This window comes from Nilaparvata lugens, chromosome 13, assembly GCF_014356525.2.
Source record: "Nilaparvata lugens isolate BPH chromosome 13, ASM1435652v1, whole genome shotgun sequence".
NCBI lineage: Eukaryota > Metazoa > Arthropoda > Insecta > Hemiptera > Delphacidae > Nilaparvata > Nilaparvata lugens.
In genome coordinates, this window is record NC_052516.1 from 7,526,308 (window position 1) to 7,546,992 (window position 20,685).

Here is a 20,685-nt window from a genome sequence, read left to right on the forward strand (position 1 = left end):
TAGATCAAGTTCGTTGGACAACAAAATTGACCCATTCCTTCGTCCTTTTTCAGGATATAGAAATAACATTGAAAGTACACAAAGAAAATTGTTATGATTTATCAGTCAGCTGAAGAACATAGCATGAAATATTCATAATATCAGCTGAGGCTATTTGGAAGATAGTATACGTGCTGATTGATGATTTCAGCTGGTTAATATACAACATAATTTACCATGTCCCCCACATACGATTGCAGGCTCTCTGCACCCAGGTATTAAGGAACGGGCGGCCGGGCCTCCCGCCACTATAGCATCACAGGTAACGAGTGGGGGGGGGGTTGATTTCACTCATGATGAAGCCACAATTTTTTGAATTTTATAGCTGATTTACATGAAGTTGAGTACATTTAATTATATTTCAAGTCTTACAATAGTCCAGTCAAGGAAGAGTTATAGGGAAAAGTTTGGAAGACAATTTTTGACCCCGCAGTTCTGTTTAGGGTAGTAAGGAGGTAAACATATCAAAAGTCCGCACCTTTACCCACTGTGCTGAGGGGGTGGGTGTGGTTCAAAGGTACCATTTTTTGGATTCTCACATATAACTGGAAAACTATTCATCTTACGTACATAACTGTTCTATACGGAATTTACATAAATTCCTACAATATTTATCGTAAAACTTTTCTGTATCTCCTATAGTTCTCGAGATATCCACTCTTGATGGTATGGCATTTACAAACAAAACACGTTTGCTTCCAACTTTTGCTCTTATAACTTCTGAAATATTGATGGAAAAAATCCGTGCTGATCATGAGCGTATAGAGCATCAAATTCCCTTCAATTTGATGTGTAATTTCACACTTTACACACTTCCCGACTATTGCAGCAGCTTTAGTTTTGAGTGTGTTTAAATGTTGCATTTTTCAACTTTTTGCTTCCACGCTTATATCTTGGCAAATATGCGTTTAACAATTATGACTAACTGTTGAAAAATAAGGTTTGATAAATTCTCTACAATTTTTGTTCAATAAAGTTTTGTGATATTTCCAACAGTTTTCGAGATATCCGTTCTTGAAAGTGTGAAATCATCGAAATACCAGGTTTCTATCCATTGTTTTGCTCTTTCAGGGCTTATAAGTATCCAACAATGCATTGTAGAAATGATTGCTCATTGTAGGTTTGAAGAGCGTTAAATTATCTTCAATTTGATGTATTTTTTCTATATTCCAAGTTTTCCTTCCATTGCTATAGCATCTTTAATGTAGGGGGTTGAATTTTAAATGCTGCTGTAATTGATCATTTGATAATGGAATTTGAAGGGGGTGTGTGGAACGGTATATTTGACTTGCTAGTACTCAATTGGGACTGGTAAGAAGGTAAACATAGCAAAAGAGCGCATCTTCATCCCCTCTGTTGAAGGTGTGGAACCACTGAGTTGACACTTGTATCAAAATTGAAAATTTCACCCCCCACATGATAGATGCTATAGCAATAGAAGGAAATCTTGGAATGGAGAAAAATTCATCAAATTGAAGATAGTTTAACGCTCTTCAAACCTACAATGAGCATTAATTTTTACAATGCATTGTTGGAGACTTATAATCCCTGAAAGAGCAAAACAATGGATAGAAACCTGGTATTTCGACAATTTCATACTTTCAAGAGCGGATATCTCGAAAACTGTTGGAAATATTACAAAACTTTATTGAACAAACATTGTAGAGAATTTATCAAACCTAATTTTTGAACAGTTAGTTATGATGGTTAAACGCATTGTTGTCAAGATATAAGCGTGGAAGCAAAAAGTTGAAAAATGCAACATTTAAACAACCCTCATCCCTTCAGCACATGGCGTAGGGATGGGGACTTCTGATATGTTCACCCCCCAACTGGTCCCAACGAAGCTGCAAAGTCAAAAATTGTGCTGGAAACACTCCCTCTAACACACAAAACTAACACTCCCAAAACACACCCTTCCTCTGTCAATTGGTCTATTGTTGCAAAAATGAAGATTTCACACTCAACACTAAAGCTGCTGCAACAGTCGTAGGGAAATGCGTAAAAGTGTGAAATTATACGTTAAATTGAAGAGAATTCTATGCTATATAAGCTCATAAGCAGCATGGGTTTTTTTCATCAATATTTGAGAAGTTATAAGAGCAAACATGGCAAAAAATTGGAAGCGAAGGTGTTTTTTTTAATGTCACACATTCAAGAGCGGATATCTTGGGAACTATAGGAGATAGGGGAAAAGTTGTATGATGAATATTGTAGGAATTTATGTAACCTTCAATTTTGTATAGAACAGTCATGTCCGTAAGATGAATAGTTTCCGAGTTTTATGCGAGGTACCAAAAAATGGTACCTTAGAACCACCCCAACCCCCTTAGCACACGGGGTAGGGGTGGGGACTTTTGATATGTTTACCTCCTTACTACCCTAAATAGAACTGCGGGGTCAAATATTGTTTTCCAAACTTTTCCCTCTATAACTCTTCCTTGACTGGACTAGTAAGAATAACTTATTTTTGTTTATTTCTCTTATGTTAGAAAACCATTACTTCAGAAAGTCCAAAATAGTAACTAGATGCTGTTATTGTAGAATAGTATATTAACAAATATTATAAAGAGATAGCGATATCCGCTTTGTTGAATGATAGACAAGGATAGCAATACCATTGATAATCAAACATTGCCATTATAACGTGGACCACACTATACTTACATGTTTTGTAAATACCGTTAAATCTTTAGTACCCTACTATCCAATGAATCTTTCTCCTCTGCTGGGTATAAAAATAATAAATACATTGGTTCTTATGAGAGTGTTCACACACTTACATTCGCTCAATGTGTGAGCATTCACATAAGAACCAATAGATTTCTTTTTATGACCAGCAGAGCAGTAATCCATTGGAAAGCAGAGCGCTACTGAAATAAGCAAACTTCTCTGCCCCACTTCTATACACATAGACATATTATTATAGCACTACTTTTTATCAATAAGAAATGTGACAAGAAGGATAGAATACACAAATTAAAATATTGGTATAAAACTAATTTTAATCAGTATAAAACGAATTGTTACACAGATAGAATTAGATATAAAAGTGAAAAAAACATGAGATTAATACTACTTTTAGTTATAATAGTTAATACATTGATAAGCTATACAGATAGGATGGAAAATACACATAGAAAACCCATAATTTTAGAACTACTTTTAGTTATTGTTAATATACAACACATTGACATACAGGCTAAAATCTACAAATAAAAATATTTGATAAACATACTATTATGGATTTGATGAATGTTTGGGATCATATAACTATGAAGATATCTCCTCATCAGTCACTGATGATGCAGCTGTCCCTCCAGATATTCCCAACGAATTCACACGTGCAGAACCAGTGAACATTTGAGACGTGGTTGGTGGCTCTGAAAAATAAAAACAGTAACTTTGAAAAACTAGTTATTGAAATGTAGAAAATGTTCTACTCTAAAATAATTTACAGCATAGACAATAAGTTATTCATAAACTAAATTTCACAATCGAAATTAATACTGTACAAGAAAAAATCAAGTAATATTTCACAATCAATATTTGTCGATTTTTATTAAGAATTTAATTGAAGAAATCCAGTTGAATCCATCCATTGAGCTATAAATTGCATGCGTCACTGCAGGCAATTAATAATCCACTCAAAATTTGAAGCTGAGCGATTCGTTCTAAAGTTACTTGAGAACTTCAGTTACTTCATTATGGACAACGACTTAGGCCTCCAGTGTGTTAAAAGTGAGAACTCGCTAAGAGCCTGTTCACATGACAGCGATTTACGCTCGGTTGTCGCGCGGTTGCCAGGTATAGGGAAATACATGGTGCCGTACACATGCAACGCTCGGTTTTAGTAGTCGTCGGCGAATCGCGGCGGTTGTAGTCTCCAGTCCAACCGCTCGGTTGTCGCTCGGTTGCCGGGCGGTTCGATATACTAGAGCAGGCATGAGAGCGTACACATGTCTTCAGTCAACCGAGCGGTTTCGAGCAGAGCAGTCCACATAGTGCACATTCTATTACAATTTCATTTCAATTAAAATTTATTCTATTACAACTTTCAGTTCAGTTAGTTAGTAAGTTAAGTTGAAGTTAGTTTGTAGAGGATCATAGTTCATAGTAGTATATAGTTCAGTTTAGTTTCAAGTAGTTCATAGTAGAAATATGGAAGTATGCCTAGAATCCTTTGACACTGAATTGTTTATCGATGAAGTGGCGGAAAGAAAGTGCATTTGGGTCATGGAGTGCTCGGATAACAGGAATAGAGTTCTGAAAAGGTCTGCTTGGCAGGAGATAACAGACATTTTTTCAGAGAGCAGCAGTTCACAGGAGCAAAAAACAGCCTTAGGTATACTAGGGCTAGTATATAGTATAGGGCTAGCTAGTATCTATATAGCTAGGGCTAGTAAATAATTTCATTATGTATTTGATTTTTTTTAAATAATACCAACATAATAATATTCTACACACAGTAATATGAATAATGTAAGAAGCAGCAATATTAGAGTAATATAGTGATAAAAAATGAGTACATAGATATTTTAGTAATTATTTATTATAACCGAGCGCAAACCGCTCATGAATCGCTGTCATGTGTACGAGGCTGGCAAACCAAGCGATTTGCCAATCGAGCGTAGAAAAGCTGTAAAGCTCGTTCTATTATGAAATATATATTTTTCAATTTATATTTCACACTTATTATTAATTATTATTTTAATATTACAGAACAATCGTTTCATGTTGGAACCAACACATCTTTTGCTGTAGTGTAGAGAAATATGTGTTCATTCCAACAATTAAAGTGTTCAGCAATGGAAATACTCTTAATGAAGGGGAACTGTTTACATGATCAATTCTCTCAACTATAGAAAAAATCAAAAATATTAATAATTCTGCAAATGTTGTCAGTATATACTAGCATAACAAGATATCCCGTGGTATGGGGCGTTTATGTTCCAAATTTCACTCAAGCCAATAGTCCTAGTAGTTGGTGAAGCTATGTGACGCTGGTAGTCTCTCATACTGTGCCATTCTTACACACTCACCCTGCCAGAATAGTAATGATAGACAGTGGTCAACAGTAATCGGCTACAGCTAAACAAAAATCTGCTTGAAATTTGGAAAAAAACTACCTATACCATGGGATTCCCCCTGTGGGTTGGGGGAGCTTTGAGTCGATCATCGTACTCAAGAATGTGTTGAAAACCAGAATCCACCCACAGTATCCATGCTTGGCGTAGGAGGCGACTAGAATGGACCTCCAGAGTAGGGAGGAGAATGGGTGTTCTGGTCCAGTGTGTGTGTGTGTGTGTGTGTGTGTGTGTGTGTGTGGTGTGTGTGTGTGTGTATTCAAGTATTTTTCCTTTTAAATATAATATGAATGTTCGAATAATAATATTTTCATTCAAATTTGAATGAAATTTTGTGAGGAAACAATCATGATTGGAGACTGAGTCGGAAACGACCCCACCTGGTGGTCTTCTATGTCTCATACAACCATGTGGTACTAGGAGGGTTAATGAATATATTAAATTATTTATTACTCACCATTGCCCCCCCCTGGACCATTGCCCCTCCCTGGATTGCCCCTCCCTGGACCATTGCCCCCTGGACCATTATCCGTCTTTGCTGCCTTATAAAATCCTAATAAGAATAATAATTAAATCATTACTATAATCATTGGAACATATATATCAATGAAAAAGGTTTATTCAATTTTCAATTAGTATCTATATACTTCTAACGACTTTTAGGACCGTTTGTACAGTATAGATTGTTGAACTCGATTAAGTTAAAAGTTAATCTGACAGTTTAAACTTGAATCGCTTCTCAGTGCATTTACTAGTCCAGTTTAAGTTAAACTAGTTTAGCGTTAAGTTGGTAATAGAATGTTATCGTTTATATCAGGAAGGCTGATTTTTACAGAAAATTTGTTATTTGTTCACAAACCATCAGTAAATTGAGGTTATGTAGCTACTATTTTCTTATTCAAAATCCACAGAGTTGTAAACTGTACGGTTATAAAAGTGAAAAGCGATCAAGATATTCTTTAAAAAACTTATGTTTAGTTGGTACCAGAATATATTTTAGATTGTAAGATAAAAAAAAGTTATTTTGTTACGCTTGAATCTACTACGGCCTTCCTCGTTCATTAGAAATCTCTCAAAAGCAAATATATCTCAGTAATGTTTTATTAAAAACATGTTTTATAATCGAAGACCATTGTTAAAAATTGTCTTATTTTCTATCAAGTGGCTTATTCAATCAAAATACTAAATTGGCAGTTGCTATACTCAACCAAACCGTTAAAAAAATCTCTATCCCAGAAATTCAAATCATTTGTTTTTTGCCCAATTTTTCTCAGTTTCAAAATTTCTTTGCAGTTATCTTTATTAATCACATTAAAAACTTTTATCAATTCCTCCACTATAATTATTTTTACATTCAAATAATGATTCACTATAACCTCAATTAATAATGATTATCGCCTACAGAAGCATTAAAACAACCGTTGAATAGTTGAATATTCTTCATATTCTCTTGAAAAAAAACTTTCAGTTTTACACTACAATATTATACTAGACATAAGGTAGCACTGTCTCCATCATTCACTTTCATTTTTTATTCAAATAATAACTTTTGTAAAAATTCCGACTGCAAGCTCTTTTGTTAGAATATTTACATTTCATGGTTTAAGTTAATTTATTTTTAATAGATTGCATCAAATTAATTATACAAATGGACTTTGATGGCAACTCCCAAAATAGAATTTTTCTCGGGAGTGTCTTCTCAATAGAATAATTATTTCTTGTAGTAATGTTGTGTTTGTAATGAATGCTTTTTGAGAAATAAAATTATTATTATTATTATTAATAATAATAATTTACTATCAGCTCTTTTCCCATCAAATCTTTACAGATGTTAAGTTAATCCAAATTATTTGCTTTAAACTTCCAGAATAGTTAATACGGTTAAAATTGGCAACTAAATTGATCAACAGGATATTTTTGTCAGATTGTTATGGGATTGGTTTCTAGACAATATTCAAGTTCTGTCACTATTTGGCGGATTCTATGTATGAAATTAACGACCTCTGTAGTTGTATGGTAGAATATTGTGATTCAAGATCAATTTTAGATAGTTGAGTTTGTGGAGAATAAAATATCTAAAATTGGAATCATATAAGTTTCTATAATAATATCATGTTTTAGAGATTAGCTTTTCAATAATATTGAAATTGAAATCGAAAATATTGTTAATTATGTTAGAAAGGGGGTGTAACAGTACTTTCATATCCATACAAGATTTTGAAAATTTATCTAATATTATTTTAAAGGTACATAGTTTTGAATATAAAAATTGGCCATTCTTTTGTATGTTCAAATACCGGTTAAATATACTTATTACCATGTACAATATTAAATCATGCAAAATAAAAATCAAACTCACTCCATATGACCGCATTTGTCTAATATGACCATAGAGGGACGAAGGCTCCGCGAGAAGAATGACGCTGAATATGGGGTCGTTGAAGACATACTCCAATTCAACGTCAATTCCCGGATAGTCCCCACAAAGTATCTCTCGAACCCTCGTCTCCAAATTTTGGATCAATTCAGAGACTGGGGGTTCTGGTGGTGAGATTTCAAGAGTGGGTATTATCTCGGGAACTGGAATCTTTCTTGGGCGCCCGCGTCTTTTCTTTGTGGTCGGCGGTTCAGTCTGGTCACAGGTCGACGGTTCAGTCTGGTCACAGGTCGACGGTTCAGTCTGGTCACAGGTCGACGGTTCAGTCTGGTCACAGGTCGACGGTTCAGTCTGGTCACAGGTCGACGGTTCAGTCTGGTCACAGGTCGACGGTTCAGTCTGGTCACAGGTCGACGGTTCAGTCTGGTCACAGGTCGACGGTTCAGTCTGGTCACAGGTCGACGGTTCAGTCTGGTCACAGGTCGACGGTTCAGTCTGGTCACAGGTCGACGGTTCAGTCTGGTCACAGGTCGACGGTTCAGTCTGGTCACAGGTCGACGGTTCAGTCTGGTCACAGGTCGACGGTTCAGTCTGGTCACAGGTCGACGGTTCAGTCTGGTCACAGGTCGACGGTTCAGTCTGGTCACAGGTCGACGGTTCAGTCTGGTCACAGGTCGACGGTTCAGTCTGGTCACAGGTCGACGGTTCAGTCTGGTCACAGGTCGGCTGTTGATGAAAACTCTCCCCTGGGGTAGAGTTTTTTGCCCGAGAATACTTTTTTACGGGGATGCCAGGGTGTGGCCCTAGTTTCTGCAGTTCATCAGCCTTATACTGACTAAACATTGAAATGAACTTTTCGGTATCTTTTGGTCATATCCTAATAGACATGTCGTCCAGACATATTCGAATACCAAGATTTACATGGTTTTGGCCAGTTACAAGGACATCGCGCATGTCTACGACTACAAGATACGAATTATTCCGTATCAATGTTAAGCCAGTCATTCCCATCATAAAATTCGGGGAATGCTCTGCTAGCATATCCAAGAATTTCTTAGTTTTTAGGCTCATTGTAACCAAAAAAAAAACAAATTCCTGATATGATAGCAAAGGCAGACTAGACAAAAAGAGTAGATAAGATGATAAGATAAACTGTAAATAAGATAAGATGAGATAAGAGTAGATAAGATGATAAGATAAACTGTAAATAAGATAAGATGAGATAAGAGTAGATAAGATAAACTTTAAACTGAGAGTAGAGAATATTGGCAGGTGAAGATCCCAATCGCTCGCTGGCTAATCTTTGAATAAACGTAGTTAGCTTTGGTACCCCCTATATAGAGTAGGTACATAGAATGCACATAGAAATAGTAGAGGGTGTAGGCCTATATATAGAAGCCTACATAAGATCGTCCAAGGATCAGTTTGTAATGGCCACTCCACCCCTTTTTTCTCCTGAAAATGAAAATTGTTCTGTAATAATTAAATTGACAATCATTGAATTATAAAAATAAAAATAAGAATTGTTCTGTTATCAAATTATAATAAATTGACAATCATTGAATTATAAAAATAAAAATAAGAATTGTTCTGTTATCAAATTATAATAAATTGACAATCATTGAATTATAAAAATAAAAATAAGAATTGTTCTGTTATCAAATTATAATAAATTGACAATCATTGAATTATAAAAATAAAAATAAGAATTGTTCTGTTATCAAATTATAATAAATTGACAATCATTGAATTATAAAAATAAAAATAAGAATTGTTCTGTTATCAAATTATAATAAATTGACAATCATTGAATTATAAAAATAAAAATAAGAATTGTTCTGTTATCAAATTATAATAAATTGACAATCATTGAATTATAAAAATAAAAATAAGAATTGTTCTGTTATCAAATTATAATAAATTGACAATCATTGAATTATAAAAATAAAAATAAGAATTGTTCTGTTATCAAATTATAATAAATTGACAATCATTGAATTATAAAAATAAAAATAAGAATTGTTCTGTTATCAAATTATAATAAATTGACAATCATTGAATTATAAAAATAAAAATAAGAATTGTTCTGTTATCAAATTATAATAAATTGACAATCATTGAATTATAAAAATAAAAATAAGAATTGTTCTGTTATCAAATTATAATAAATTGACAATCATTGAATTATAAAAATAAAAATAAGAATTGTTCTGTTATCAAATTATAATAAATTGACAATCATTGAATATGGGGTCGTTGAAGACATACTCCAATTCAACGTCAATTCCCGGATAGTCCCCACAAAGTATCTCTCGAACCCTCGTCTCCAAATTTTGGATCAATTCAGAGACTGGGGGTTCTGGTGGTGAGATTTCAAGAGTGGGTATTATCTCGGGAACTGGAATCTTTCTTGGGCGCCCGCGTCTTTTCTTTGTGGTCGGCGGTTCAGTCTGGTCACAGGTCGACGGTTCAGTCTGGTCACAGGTCGGCTGTTGATGAAAACTCTCCCCTGGGGTAGAGTTTTTTGCCCGAGAATACTTTTTTACGGGGATGCCAGGGTGTGGCCCTAGTTTCTGCAGTTCATCAGCCTTATACTGACTAAACATTGAAATGAACTTTTCGGTATCTTTTGGTCATATCCTAATAGACATGTCGTCCAGACATATTCGAATACCAAGATTTACATGGTTTTGGCCAGTTACAAGGACATCGCGCATGTCTACGACTACAAGATACGAATTATTCCGTATCAATGTTAAGCCAGTCATTCCCATCATAAAATTCGGGGAATGCTCTGCTAGCATATCCAAGAATTTCTTAGTTTTTAGGCTCATTGTAACCAAAAAAAAAACAAATTCCTGATATGATAGCAAAGGCAGACTAGACAAAAAGAGTAGATAAGATGATAAGATAAACTGTAAATAAGATAAGATGAGATAAGAGTAGATAAGATAAACTTTAAACTGAGAGTAGAGAATATTGGCAGGTGAAGATCCCAATCGCTCGCTGGCTAATCTTTGAATAAACGTAGTTAGCTTTGGTACCCCCTATATAGAGTAGGTACATAGAATGCACATAGAAATAGTAGAGGGTGTAGGCCTATATATAGAAGCCTACATAAGATCGTCCAAGGATCAGTTTGTAATGGCCACTCCACCCCTTTTTTCTCCTGAAAATGAAAATTGTTCTGTAATAATTAAATTGACAATCATTGAATTATAAAAATAAAAATAAGAATTGTTCTGTTATCAAATTATAATAAATTGACAATCATTAAATTTGAAAAAAAAACAAATTTGACCAACTTCTAAACATCTGGTTTGTAATCTGCTCTTATTACACTCTTGGATAATGCCCAAGTTTCGCTCCCATATAATATTGTAGGAGCCACAGAATTTATTCTTGTTTTTTTTGGTAATATTTTTTAGGAGTTATATATATATATATATAATATAAAACTCTTAAGAATTATTGGAATAGTATTTTTTAAAACCATTTTTTTCCATTGTTTATTTCATTTCGGGTATAATTATTAGTTAGTAATATTTTCTAATAATATTCTGAAATAACATTTTGTTTTTTTTCTCAGGAATGGACTCACACAACCCAGACCAGTTCCAAGTGCCAACCACACCCCCCCCTGCCACCACCGTCTCCACCCGGTCCCTAAGGAGGCCACACACATCACTGAGGGATCTATTGGCCCCTCAACCCCCTCCTCCCACCACCTTTCCTTTCTCTAGAACCCAACCCCCTCCCCCCATCAACCAACATCAACCCCCACCCCCAAACAGCAATATTCCCCCCCCAAACAGCAATAATCCCCCCCAAACAGCAATCCCCCCCCAAACATAGTGATAGTGGTGGAGATCCACCACTATCACCATTACCCCCATCAATGATGATGATGGGGGGTTGTAAATAATTTTTTGTAAATAGTTATAAATAGTTGTAAATAGTTTTGTAAATATTTATGGTAGAAGATCCAGTGGCGGTTCTAGGCCTAGGCTGGGTAGGCGGCCGCCTACCCAGTTTTTATGAGATTTTTTTTTAAATTTTTCATGTAAACCTAAAAATGTTAAATAAAAAAATAAATTTTGGAAGTATATTTAAATGTTTATAGTCATGAGTTATATTTTAGATGATTCAACAGAAAATTGTTTTTATTATATTCTATTCTATTACTATGTCACATTTGCAGTGCGTGAACGCAGGGCTTTCTATGCTTAGAACGGGGAAAACATACCTCAGGTCTACAATGACAACACAACGTCTAACTAATCTTTCAATTTTATCTATTGAACGAGAGGAAAGTGAAAGGGGCTGATTAAGAACCCTGAAAAAATCTTAGAGGCGTTCAGCAATGTTGGGCAAAGAAGACTACAGTTGTAAATATAAAATGTATTACTCTATGTTCTAAATAATGTTAAAGTGTAATAAACCGTTGATTTCATGAATACTAAAATGTGTATTTATTTCAGAAATTTCCTTCGATATTCCAAATAAATAGCCTATCAAATTGAAATATTATTTGAAAGAATGATTAAAACAGCAAAATTATGGTTGGCCTATTAGCAAAATAGTGTCGAATTGAACAATTAAATATGAGTATTAACAATTTTTATATTTATTAATACATCTTCATTTAATACCTATATGCTTTGACGTCTTTTTTACATGAATTACTTAAGTAGCCCTACCCTAGGTCTATGAATAGACCTACAGTATGATAAGTTTTGCCTACCCAGTTTTTTATGTCTAGAACCGCCACTGAGAAGATCCCTACATCATGTAATTCCCTACTTATTTAACAGACTACCTCCAAATATTCGTGATTACTCTAAGAAGGATGTAATGTTGTATCTCAATAATAACAGCACAATCAATTTATAAAACTAATAATATTACAAACGTACACATAATTTTAAGAAACGTCAAGTTAAAAAATGACAGCTATATGCTTACATTATTAGAATTTTTCAATTTTTGCTGGCAGAAGTTTTGAAATTTTCCTTTTATTGTCACTGCCGCCTGCCTCAACGATAAAAATGTACTATTACTTGTGTAAAATTTTTTTCCCTTTTCCTTATTATTTCATTCCTTTCTAATAATTTTTCATTTTTCCCTTTTTTTATTAATTCTGTATCAAAATCTGATGTATATTTCTTATTTTATATTTTCATTTTGCATTAGTTTTCTTTCATTTTTTACTTAAAATCTCTGAAGTGTAATATTTATTTTGTCTAAGTTTATTTATCTTTTGTAACTCATTTTTTTTCCTGTAACTGGGCACCCGCCGAAAAACCTTTGAGTTTGGCAGGACCCTCAACTGTTTGTATTGTGAATAAAAATTTTGATTTGATTTGATTTTGAATAGTTTCTTTAATAAAAATTTTTTTATAAAGAAAAAATTTTTTTTGTTTCTTTAATTTTTTTCCAATGAAATTCAACACATAATGTAGGCTATGAGGTTTCCCTAAAAAAAAAATTACTATAGAATTATTTACACATAGTAACTATTCAACAGGTTGTAGGGCTTGTCACATAGGAGGTTTCCAAGTCCAACAACACAATGTTAGTTAACTTATATATATATATATATATAATATATATATATATATATAATATATATATATATATATATATAATAATAATAAAAAAACAATCCCCACACACACACACACACACACACTCTGGACCAGAACACCCATTCTCCTCCCTACTCTCCAGAAGTTGCCTTGCCTTCAAACCCACGGGATCTGCCCCATCAGGCAGTTTCGGAGGGGCAAAAAGAAAAACCCAAGAGACCAGAGATGGGCGAAATTCCATGCACAAATGTGGGTCAAGAGGCTGAGTCGAGGGTGACCGGGCGCCCTAGAGGCAGTTTGGCATCCCCTCTCTCAGCAGAAGGACCTACAAAAAGGCCAGGAGTGGAACTCACGTAGGTCACGAGTTTGTGGGTGGAGAGGCCAAAACTCACCACTGCTCAAAGAAGGGCGGCCATTTAGGCAAAACTTATTAAGAGAGGTGAGGCTTTTGACACTGCGAAGTTTTGGAGGTGAAAAAAGAAAAAAACCCAAGAGACCAGTGATGGGTGAAAAACCAGACACCCACATGGGTGAAATGTGGGTGAAGAGACTGAGTCAAGGGTGGCCGGGCGACCTAGAGGCAACTTGGCCGCCCCTTCCTCAGCGGAAGGACTTACAAAGAAGGCCAGGAGTGGAACTCACGTAGGTCACGAGGACTAATCAGTCTGAAGAGACTGCCAAGCATATCACACTGGATTGCAACCAGGTGATGAATGGAATGTTAGTATAGGGAAAATCTCCTGGTTCTTGTAAAGGACACAGGTATTGGTTTGCCTAACTAACATACTACTTGGGAACACAATAAGCTTCGGTTGACGTGTGGGGTTTTTTGAAACTTTGGATCCTTGAATCCGTCCCTTCAAAAACAATAAACAATACCATGGGATGGGATAGCACCTTCTTACACTATCTTTTCTCTATGGTACTAATAGGATTTAACTGATACTCGTAATAAGATTGTAGTATAATTCATCGAGTTACTTACAGGTGAAATATTCCAGACTGGGATCCAAGCTCCAAACGCCCCATGTTAGCAGTCTGCTGAAATCCCCGGCTTTCTGAAACTAAACAAAAAGAGATAAATTAGAATAAGACGAAATTGATTTGTTGTCATTATTATAATAATTGGTCAAGTATTTCCTGAATGTTTCTAAAATTAATCATCAAAACTTTAAATACTTCTGAACAACCACTGAGATACGATTTTTCAACTCATTAATCATATTCAGAGGATTATATCTTGAATATAATACTATATTTACCAAGAAAATATATCGTTTCATGATTGAATATTAAATTTGCAAAGGCTAATCAAGTTTGAATATTCTGGTATTTCATTATATTTCTTGACAGCCTAAAAACAATTTGGCAACGGTTCGGAGTGACCATAGTTGAATGGTGTCAACTGTGTAAGGGTACAAACACACCGAGGGCGGAGCGGAGCGGGGAGTGGTCATGATACACACAGGAAGCGTCTGAGCGTCAAGTACATTATTATGTACAAGAGTAGACCAGACTCAAGAATAGAATACACTATCCTTGGACCAGACTGGCACTCGCACTGTGACGCTCCAAAAAACAAACCAGCTTGTTCCAAAGTTTGACGCCCCGCTCCGCTACGCTCCGCGAGTAGACGCTTCCAGTGTGTTGCATCTTATTACTTAACATGATATTGTTCACGACGCTCCACAACGCCCCGCTCCGCTCCGCCTTCGGTGTGTTTGTACCCTTACACAGTTGACAGTGTGTTTGTACCCTTAGGCCTCTTTCACACGATAGGAGACGTGCAACTTGAACACTGAACAGTGTTCACGTTTTTTTGTCGAAGTACATTGAGTCAAATCGTGTCTTTCACATGGTGACTCCTATCCAGGAACCTCGTTTTGTCACGTCTTTTCCCCTCGAGGCAAGCAGAGGCAAGATCTAACAACAACGCCGACGTTTGCTCAAAAGTATGACTCATCACTTTTTCTCAAAGTCTAACTTCCTTAAAAATATAGATGGAAGATTTCTGATTTCGGATTTGGATTCAGCGACCCCAAATTCTTTAAAGCGTAAGTCCCGTTTTCGAAAATATCCGAAAACAAGGAAGTTATGGCTGTTTTTAATAAAGCTTTCTATTATCATATAATTATACAGTAAAACGAACAGGTACTGTACTATACAGTACGTAAGTACTGTAGCTATTATAATACAACTTACACTGTATTCGTGTAGGTAATTTAGTAGGATATTTATCTTGATTTCTGAAAATACCCCAAAATAAGGGAGTAAGATAACTTTGAAAAACCAAAGTTTTCCTGCCGATTGAAGAAACATTAAAAATTGTGTAACAAATATCAGATCACTATTCAAGCTATCAAGCTTTTCATAAATTTATTTGTCTCCTCATGGCAGAAGGTTTGCGCCCAACGTTTTCACTTAAACATTTATGTGATTAAATTGTGATAGAGCACATTATCGTATTGATCTTCTAAATCCAGTTACATGTACATCGATTTTCGTAAAATTGATTTTTTACCGTTCCTATGAATTCTAAGAATTCTATGAATTGTTTATACAGGTTCATCACAACTTCTTAAATAACAATATGTTTGCTTCAACAGAATTCATAAGGACGACAAAACATCGAACAACAAAAAAACGCTTTCTGAGTAACTGGCTTTAACAAAGCATGGCTTCACGAAATACAGTACGATAATTTAGAATAGTTGGTACAATGGTTATGCTTTTCGCATTATGGCAGCACTGTGCTTGCTCACTCACTTCTCCAGTTGACACTTGTTGACTTGTCAGTTGTTTACTTGACTTGACTTTGACACCTGTCATTACGCGATGTCTGAGTTTGATGTGGAGCTATTGATTACTGCAGTTTGCAACCGACCTGCTCTTTGGGATAAAAGTCTTGACATCTACAATGACCGGAATGAAGTCGCCAAAAGTTGGATGGAAGTTAAAAAGAAATAGTCAATAATTGCTGGGAATTTAAAGTGATATTCAACGATTTGAACCTGATAAATTGGATTGTTGAATGACAACTGAAATTTAGTGAATTTTACTGTACAACATTCCTTTTCCTATTTTATTGGGTGATGAGTGGAGATGATTTATGATTTCATATTTGGATTCATCTTTTCATAGTTCAATATTTTTTTGGAAAACTAGAACTTTTAAAAATTGAAAATGTTTATGTTTAAACTTCTCAGGTGTTCAAAAACTTCTTGAAACCTTTGCCTGTCCCTTTGTGAGGCAGGAGTATTATTATCTTAGTACGTTTACTATATAATCATATGATAATGGAAAGCTATATTAAAAACAGCTATAACTCCCTTGTTTTCGGGTATTTTTGAAAATGGGACTTACGCTTTAAAGAATTTGGGGTCGCTGAATCCAAATCCGAAATCAGAAATCTTCTATCTATATTTTTAAGGAAGTTAGACTTTGAGAAAAAGTGATGAGTAATACTTTGAGCAAACGTCGGCGTATTTGTTAGATCTGTCGGCTTATTTGTAAGATCCCCATGTGAAAGTACAGGAGAGCTGCAAAATATGAAATATGATCTTCAGTAATATGATCATCCAGGAGCGAGGACTCTGCCATGTGAAACTGGCCTTACAATTCAAACACCCCGCTCAAGTTGTTATCTGTGTAAATTTGATTTTAATATACGTATGCGAACTCTGATGATGAATGCTTCAAAAGTTAAATATTCCGGAGGTAAAACATTCCCCCACTCGGATCTCCGGGGGGGAAAGCTCGAGAAGTCACATCACAATGAACAACGAATTGGTACATGGAATCCAAAGGTTCAAAGAACCCCACACGTCAACCGAAGCTTATTGTGTTCCCAAGTAGTATGTTAGTTAGGCAAACCAATACCTATGTCCTTTACAAGAACCAGGAGTTTTCCCCCTATAATAACATTCCATTCATCACCTGGTTGCAATCCTTGTCGCAATCCAGTGTGATATGCTTGGCAGTCTCTTCAGACTGATCAGTCCTCGTGACCTGCGTGAGTTCCACTCCTGGCCTTCTTTGTAGGTCCTTCCGCTGAGGAAGGGGCGGCCAAGTTGCCTCTAGGGCGCCCGGCCACCCTTGACTCAGCCTCTTGACCCACATTTGTGACTGGTTTTAAAGAAAAGCCCAAGAGACCAGAGATGGGTGAAACTCCTGGCACAAATGTGGGTCAAGAGGCTGAGTCAAGGGTGGCCGGGCGCCCTAGAGGCAACTTGGCCGCCCCTTCCTCAGCGGAAGGACCTACAAAGAAGGCCAGGAGTGGAACTCACGTAGGTCACGAGGACTAATCAGTCTGAAGAGACTGCCAAGCATATCACACTGGATTGCGACAAGGATTGCAACCAGGTGATGAATTGAATGTTAGTATAGGGAAAAACTCCTGGTTCTTGTAAAGGACACAGGTATTGGTTTGCCTAACTAACATACTACTTGGGAACACAATAAGCTTCGGTTGACGTGTGGGGTTCTTTGAACCTTTGGATCCTTGAATCTGTCCATTCAAAAACAATAATAGAATAGTGCCATTATAACGTGGACCTCACTATACACCATTTAAAAAATGCATCACTTTTAAAAATCAAGCTTGAAGCCACCTAACTTCTTCCCTCCACGATGTTTTCATATTAAGCTGTGGTCTGTGAGGATCAAAATACACCCGAGATAGAAATTGTAACATTATAACGTGGAGGGTTTTTTGTATCAAGATTTAAAGAAGATAACTCACCTGCATTTCTCGTGAGCTCTTCTCATGTGATCATTCAAAGCTGAAGGATATGTGAACCGTTTGTCACACACATGACACACATGTTTTTTCACGGAATGCATGTCCTTTCGATGCTTATCCAAAGAGGAAAACCGGTTGAAACATTTTTTACAAATCGCACATTCAAAGCTTTTCTCATTCATATGTCTTTGAATGTGACTAATGAGGGACTCTTTTTTGCCAAAATTTTTATTGCAATAAGCACAGATAAAATTGGGCTTATCAACAGTCTTATGCAACAGTTTATGCTTGTTTAATTCACCTTTCAATTTAAAAGTCTTGCCACAAACTTCACATATGTATGTATCCAATTTTTCGGGATGTTTATCGGCCATATGCCTAGATCGAAAATGGTTGAGTTGTTTGTAGGATACAACCAGTGTTTCATTGCAAATGTCACAGAACCAAGATTTTGGTTCAGAAACATGTACAGATTCAATATGTCGACTCAACTGTTGCGGATGATTTTTTATCACCTGACAATAGATGCAAATCTTCCTTTTCTGATGCAGAGTTACATGCTCAATGTATTCTTTACTGGTGTTCAGCCAGATTTCATTTTTACAACTGACACACTTTCTTTTCTTGAAAGAGCACCGCTTTAGATGAGTTTTAAAATTAATTAATTCCCTCATATCCCGCTTACAATGATAGCAAGTCATCGATATGTGGTTTTCAATATGTATTCTAAATTTCTTTTCAGTCTTCACGCCTCGACCACATTTGAAGCAGATAAATGCAGTAGTAACTTTGCCACCTGTCATTATACGAGAGTTTTGAAATTCCTTCACATCGATTTCATTGGCAAGTATTTTCTGCATTGTATCAAAACGTTTCTCATTGCTAGAGTTTGCAAAACTATCAAGTTTCATTCTGAAGCTAGTGTCATTGTTTTCTAAACTTTCTTCACAAGTAGTCTTACTGCCATGCTCCAAACCATGCACTTTCAAATGCAATTTCAAATATTCCTCGCAATGATAGGCCATTCCACATGCGCCACAAACATAACCTCCCAGAGTTGCAAGCGCCAGGACGTGATCTCGAAATTTGTCAATGCTCTCATAAAACAAACTGCAATCTGGAGAGCATAGTTCATTATTTTTCCTATCCTTTTCCAAGTGCTTCAACCACTTTTCTTCATCACAACACTCAAACTGACAAGGCGGACATCTGAACTTATAATGACCACGCTTGTGCACTTTGTATTTCTCAATATCACTTCCAAGATTCTCACCGCATGTTGAACATTCAAAAGTAGGCGACGAATGTTGATGCAAATGATTCCTCAAGTTGGTAATAGTTCTACAAAATTTACCACAAACTGGACAAATCCAGAGCAGATGATCTGCTATATGTTTCATTACAAATCTCTTGTTTATAGAAATTACACGCTTGCATAAAATGCATCTAAAGCTAACATTGAGTTTACTTTTATCTAGCCAGCCGAAATAGTAGGGCATCAATGATATTTCGCCATTCAAAAGATTATTCAGCCATTCAGTCAGTATTCGACCAACATTAGGATTCTCCAAATCAAACACATCCAATTCAAGATACAATTTATCAACTAGGTAATCATGTTCATTATCGAATTTTGATATATCAGGAGAAACAGTGTATATCATGTGTTTGGTACCCATTTGAGATTCAACAGTTAGATAGGGAATTCTATTGGACAATAGGTCAGAGTTGCTGTTAGTCTCCATCCTGTAATAATGGTCTTTAAACAACTGCACAATTTCTACGTTAGATGTAGCATCCAAAGAAGAACTCTCAATTGAATTTCTAGAGTTTGTGTCATTTTGTTTTAGAACACTACTTGAATCACAATCTTTAGTATCTCCAGAAACGTTAATATCAACATCCAGATTAACACTGCATTGTGCATTTGCATCTTCTTCACTAACTATAGGCATTCTATTCCTAGCGTTTAGGTCGTCATGGTCTAAAACACAACTTGAATCATCACACATAATCTGTTCACTATTTTTAGAAACATTATCAACATCTATATTAACACTGCATTCTTCATTAGCACTTTCTTCACTAACTATCGACATTAAGTTGTCCTCAATATTTCCCTCACTATCATCATCCGAATTTGGGTTACTTTGTGATACAGTTTTGTAGCCAATTTGAACATCTTCCTCTACATTGACAGATACAGAAGCACTTTCAATAATTTTAGATACTGTTTGATGTTGGTAAACAACATTTCCTCCCTCCATTGACAGTCTAGGAAAGATAGATGAATCTGAAGCACTAGTGTTTTTAGATGAGATGAGTGTTTTATGATTCAAATTCACTAAATTCAAAAGCTCCCTATCAAGTTCAGATTGCAATCTATCGTATTCAGGAAGGTTTGATTGATCAACAACTATCATTTTCCTGAGTTTAATTTGCACTTGATGACATGTATTTTTGAAACACCACAAACTATCCAGTTTGGTCACGCAGGATAAGCACACAGAATGAGGCAATTTGTCACTTTTACCCACAGCTATATCTAACAATTGCATTATTTTATACTGCAACATATTAACAGAAGCTAGCCTATCAAAAATATTGATTGATTGCTCACAAGAAAGTCCACATAACCTACAAATTATTTCTACTTCGGCCGACATTGTTATTACTTGTCTGTTAGTCACTATAAAAAGTCTACATAAATAGTGCACATTTGTTTCATTGTGAATTTTAAAAAGTAATTTACACTTTTAATAAGAAAACAACATGTAAATAAGAACACTTTGGACTAGACTAGACAGAATTATACAGATCACAACATCTTGTTAGGTGGTTAGGTCGTTACTG

The 20,685-nt window shown here is 35.6% G+C and overlaps 1 protein-coding gene and 1 long non-coding RNA gene across 8 annotated transcripts in view; one reads left to right on the forward strand and one right to left on the reverse strand.

Annotated features, from left to right (window-relative positions):
* Positions 1–20,685, reverse strand: part of LOC111049709 (proteoglycan 4) — a 90,962-nt gene that overhangs the window by 10,514 nt on the left and 59,763 nt on the right. The window contains exons 1-4 of one of the 7 annotated variants that reach the window (XM_039439700.1): positions 9,940–10,672; positions 7,486–8,224; positions 5,584–5,679; positions 3,039–3,422 (exon numbers count right to left, since the gene is read on the reverse strand). In XM_039439700.1, the coding sequence (XP_039295634.1) occupies positions 3,378–3,422; positions 5,584–5,679; positions 7,486–8,224; positions 9,940–10,109 (1,050 nt within the window). In that variant the 5' untranslated portion in view covers positions 10,110–10,672 and the 3' untranslated portion in view covers positions 3,039–3,377. Of the gene's footprint in view, positions 1–3,038; positions 3,423–5,583; positions 5,680–7,485; positions 8,225–9,939; positions 10,673–14,076; positions 14,156–17,832; positions 20,680–20,685 lie in introns of those variants that run through there. The other 6 variants (XM_039439696.1, XM_039439699.1, XM_039439698.1 and 3 more) reach the window with 6 other exon arrangements.
* Positions 7,654–8,618, forward strand: LOC120353999. The gene is made up of 2 exons (XR_005572749.1): positions 7,654–7,768; positions 8,201–8,618. It is a non-coding gene; the product is annotated as an uncharacterized LOC120353999 (long non-coding RNA).